The sequence below is a fragment of the Cibotium barometz genome, chromosome 21 (genome assembly GCF_041138505.1).
Source record: "Cibotium barometz isolate CiBa-2024 chromosome 21, ASM4113850v1, whole genome shotgun sequence".
Taxonomy (NCBI): domain Eukaryota; kingdom Viridiplantae; phylum Streptophyta; class Polypodiopsida; order Cyatheales; family Cibotiaceae; genus Cibotium; species Cibotium barometz.
In genome coordinates this window covers 16,252,154-16,256,509 of record NC_141066.1, presented here as the reverse complement: position 1 = coordinate 16,256,509, position 4,356 = coordinate 16,252,154, and the positions used below count along the sequence as shown (strand labels likewise).

General features: G+C 41.6%; 1 protein-coding gene across 1 annotated transcript; it reads left to right on the top strand.

The window, feature by feature from the left end:
- The first annotated feature begins 1,144 nt into the window (after positions 1–1,144).
- Positions 1,145–1,693, top strand: LOC147626907 (uncharacterized). The gene has a single exon (XM_086815458.1). It carries the CDS (start codon positions 1,163–1,165, stop codon positions 1,592–1,594), a length of 432 nt encoding a protein of 143 aa, XP_086671584.1. The 5' UTR covers positions 1,145–1,162; the 3' UTR covers positions 1,595–1,693.
- The last annotated feature ends 2,663 nt before the right edge of the window (positions 1,694–4,356 follow it).

Below are 4,356 nucleotides of genomic sequence, written 5' to 3'. Positions count from 1 at the left end.
GTTAAATAAAAGAGTCCCCAAACCAATCTGAGGCCAAAAGGTATCACATAACATGTAGTTTTTATTCAGTGCAAGGATATTAGTGGTTGATGTACAAGTTGAGAAGCTTGGCCTGCCTGCTGGGACCATATTCTAAGTTATTTATGTTTGCTTTAGCTGATGGAATTTGTTTAGTCATACAGGTGGTGACAATGAATCCATGATAGTGAGAGGAGGCTCAATGGAGGGAGCTTAGGTAGGTAGCAAAGGAAGCTTAGCTTAGATAGGTAGCAAAGAAAGCCTCGATGAGGTTACAATTAAAGATATTGTCGTCCCAATTTGTATTTACTGATACATGTATCATGGTGCTAAGTTTATGCATGCATACATACCACGCTCTCATCGTGTACATGAATGACAAGCACATATAGGTTGTAGGCAACTTCGATAGGGATCAGACATCCATGATGGAGGTCACAAAGAAGCTTTCATCTGGCGCTACAATTGTAGGTATTGTTGCTCTCAATCTATAGTTAGGCCCACATGCATTGTTAAGTTTATACATGCATACTCTCATTGTGAGAGAGCATCTTTTATCTTGAACATATTTATTTATGCTATCTCCTTGTATCAGGTGTTGGGTGTGCCTTGGGAAAAGCTATTTATAGTATGTTTATGTAAGCAACATCAACGCGGTGGACTAGAGCAAACATTGCCGGAACCAGGTAACCCACATTTGGCTAGTCTCTATATCTTATACATCCTGCTGTAATCTATCAACAAAATTATCTTCAATAGTATAATGGCTTCCTGTGTGATTGGATGCAAAAACCAATTGAGAATTTGTGTTGTCTTGTGAAAGCTGACTAAATTTTTTTCTAGTCTTTGAAAACCGACTAGAAACTTTTGTAGTGTTGGAAAACTGACTAGAAACTTTTGCAGTGTTGGAAAACTGGTTTCTAAATAACCGTTTGAAATTGGGAGGAGGTTGTTTTTTCAGTGGGTTAAAATCAGGTTTTTTTTTCCTTGACACTGAGTAAGAGAATTGCACCGTGGACTATGGCCGTGGCCTGGCATGACACGTCACCAGGGGGCTGTCCAACCGCATGTGTGAACCCGGACGTAGGCCGGCCAACAAAGGATAGCCCAAATAATAATATTTGGCTCAAAATCGTCTGCAACCATGGAGCGGCCGAAGACAGTGAAGGTGGAAGAAGTTGGGAGCGAGGACGAGTGGAAGGCGGCGAAGCTGTTCATGGCCAAGGGACCCTCGGCCACTCTGCAGTATCTCAAAGAGGATCCCAAGGCCATTCTGTACGCGCTCGATGCCCAGGCCATGGACGGCCCCCTCTCACACCAGGCAACGCCCGCCGCCTCCAGCACGCTCATGGACCCGGCCCTCGCCAGGAAGCAGGAAGCCTGGAGGGCCCTCGGTGGCATGAACAGGTCCGAGGCCAAGAGACGGTTTGTGGAACTCCTCACTGCCCTCCTTCCAGACTGGAAACTTTGGCATGCAACCCATGCCCACCACCAAGCCAACCACACAGACGAAGCTTCTAGAATCCTCTCGGAATTCTCTAAGAAGACTGGCCTGGCCCTCAAGTCTTCTCTCTGATGATCATGCTGATGGATCTTTATATACATACATGCATACACTATTCACTCTTCCAGGTATTTTCTTTATGTCTTTTCCACACCTTAATATAATTTCATGTGTCTTTATGTATATGCGTGTTCTTCTACCCGGGTTCATCTAATCTGGGCCAATTTTGTATATGTGTAATATATATACATATGTACAAATATATGTGTGTGTGTGTGTGTGTGTGTGTGTGTGTGTGTGTGTGTGTGTGTATACATATACATATACATATACATATGTGTGTGTGTGTGTGTGTGTGTGTGTGTGTGTGTGTGTGTGCGTGCGCTCTATATTTGCTCCACCGATAGTGACCTAGGCTCTTGAAAGCCAACTGTGGAACGACAATGGATCATAGTCTAAGGTTGCTAAGCCTGCCCATGTCAGAAAGAGCAATCCCAATGATGTATTTCACTTGAATGGACAATCCTGGCTGTCCAAGGTTAAGCCTTGTCAAAAGTTTTTGGCACATCTGAAAACGCTCTAGTGGAGCTTTCTAGATACATGCTAGTAGCCTTCCCAGGTGCACTTACTTTTTCCTTCAACTATTGGGGCAATCAGAAGGAGATGGACATCTTTGTTTTCAATGTTAACTGACAATCAAGTGGCTTGTCCATTATTGTCATTGTACACTACGCTTCATTGGATGATTCCCACTATAAAACCATGTGATGAGACTTGGGACATATGCTTTAGCCCAAAAACGTGAATTGAGGCCAATTATTTTGGAAAATTAGTTACACTGTAATATAACAAACGATGTGATGTTTGTGGTAGCTCTCGGTTTATTTTCTCTGATATCTGAAATCATATTGAGAAGAAAGACTGTTTGGCTTGGTTGCAAAGGGACTTTTTGTTGCAGAAAGTAAAAATTGAGTTCTCCTCACTAAGGAAAGGCAAGTATGGATGTGAAATATTGAGAGAGAGAGAGAGAGAGAGAGAGAGAGAGAGAGAGAGACAGGGAGTAGAGTTATATTGTAAAACGAGTTTATACTATGTGCTTGTCATATGGCACCCTGACCTTTTTCCTATGGCAAAAGAGCTACAATCTTTTACTGAGATTGAATCCATATTCAAATCCAAAAGTAGTGTTCTAGCATAACCATATTGGTTCAAACACATGGCAACATGAACATGCTGTACCGCATCTTTGACAGGAATTCAAAAGACGATAGGTTTCACAACTGCAGCACATGCCTGATGAAGGAAGCAAGACGATTTGATACGGTGAATCCTGAAAGAGGATGGGTGTGTGCCAAAAGGAGAAGGACGGGGGGTATTTGTGTGTGGGGGAGACATGCAACTTTCATTAAGTTGTCCTACTCCGAAATGTTTTTTCGCTGGTAGAACTTGCATGCCTGGAGAGAGAGAGAGAGAGAGAGAGAGAGAGAGAGATTGGTTTTGTACTGAGCAAGTAAAGGTCCTGCCTCGGCAGTTTCCTTCATGCCAACTTCTTTAAAATGTGATCTTTCTTCAAGACATGAGGTTAAGTCCTAACAAAGGGCTCAGGGGTAGGGTGATCTGCACAAGTCAGCTTGGCTTCTTATCACTTAGTGTTACCAGTTCTCTCTCACTGTAGTCAAAGGACATGGCTCTCCCGTACTTATTGTACTAGCCTAATAGTAAAGCTTTTTAGTTGTGGAGGATGAAGAACATGCAAAAGACACTCAGCATATGCTTCAACTTTTTATTACTATGTGGTAATCCACGGTGCTACTATGACTGGACAGAGGTAAGGTTAATCATACATTATTTTCAATGAATCTATATCTTTTCAGACCAGGACAAAATATCTGCATTGAAACAAAAATGAAAAATCTTCATGCCCACTGAATAATAGGGTGATTTAATCATGTGTTGTAGTGGCTATGGAGTAAAATTTGATAACTTGCCGCACTAAAAATCTTAAACGTTACAATATCATAAATTTTGAATGTGTGGACGAGTTTTTGGACAAGTGACGTTACACACGTGTGTTGTTCTCAAGTCTTGATGACAATCAAGTAAGATTTTTTGTCAAGAGTTTGTAGGGTCAAGATGTTCTTAGGTGCCTATTGGAAGCTTTGGGACTCCACGTTCCAAGCACTGTAAGAATGTGCAGGATGGGGCTTCCAGTTTGTTTGTCTCATAGAGGATTTTCCATGACGCTATATTGATGGCAACTCGTCTGGTGATGTTGTACTTGCATCCTCTCAGTTCAAGTACGTGTGTATCTGATGCCTGATGCTGGGGCTTCCAGTTTGTTTGTCTCATAGAGGATTTTCCATGACGCTATATTGATGGCAACTCGTCTGGTGATGTTGTACTTGCATCCTCTCAGTTCAAGTACGTGTGTATCTGATGCCTGATGCTTTTTAAGGTTTGTTCTATATTTGGCTTCAGAATATATTATCCACATAAGCTCCATGATCATGAGCAATTTCCAACATGATTGGGGAGCTATTGAATTTTCAACTCAGGTGACCAATGTAAAAATAATGGGGTGAAAAGCTTTGATTAGGAGCCAAACCATCAAGTAAAAAGCACTGAGTATTAGTAACATCACAATGTGGAGATGCTTATGAACCAATCCTATGGTGAGCTAAAAAAACCTCTTTATTCAGCTATTCTCATAAGTAACCCCATCTTTGTGAGTTATCAATGCCACATCCTCAAATCATGTCCTTTACATTCATGGTATTCTACTATATCAGCCTAAACAAGGCATTATTTTGAAGAGATCAAATAGGTCTTCAATA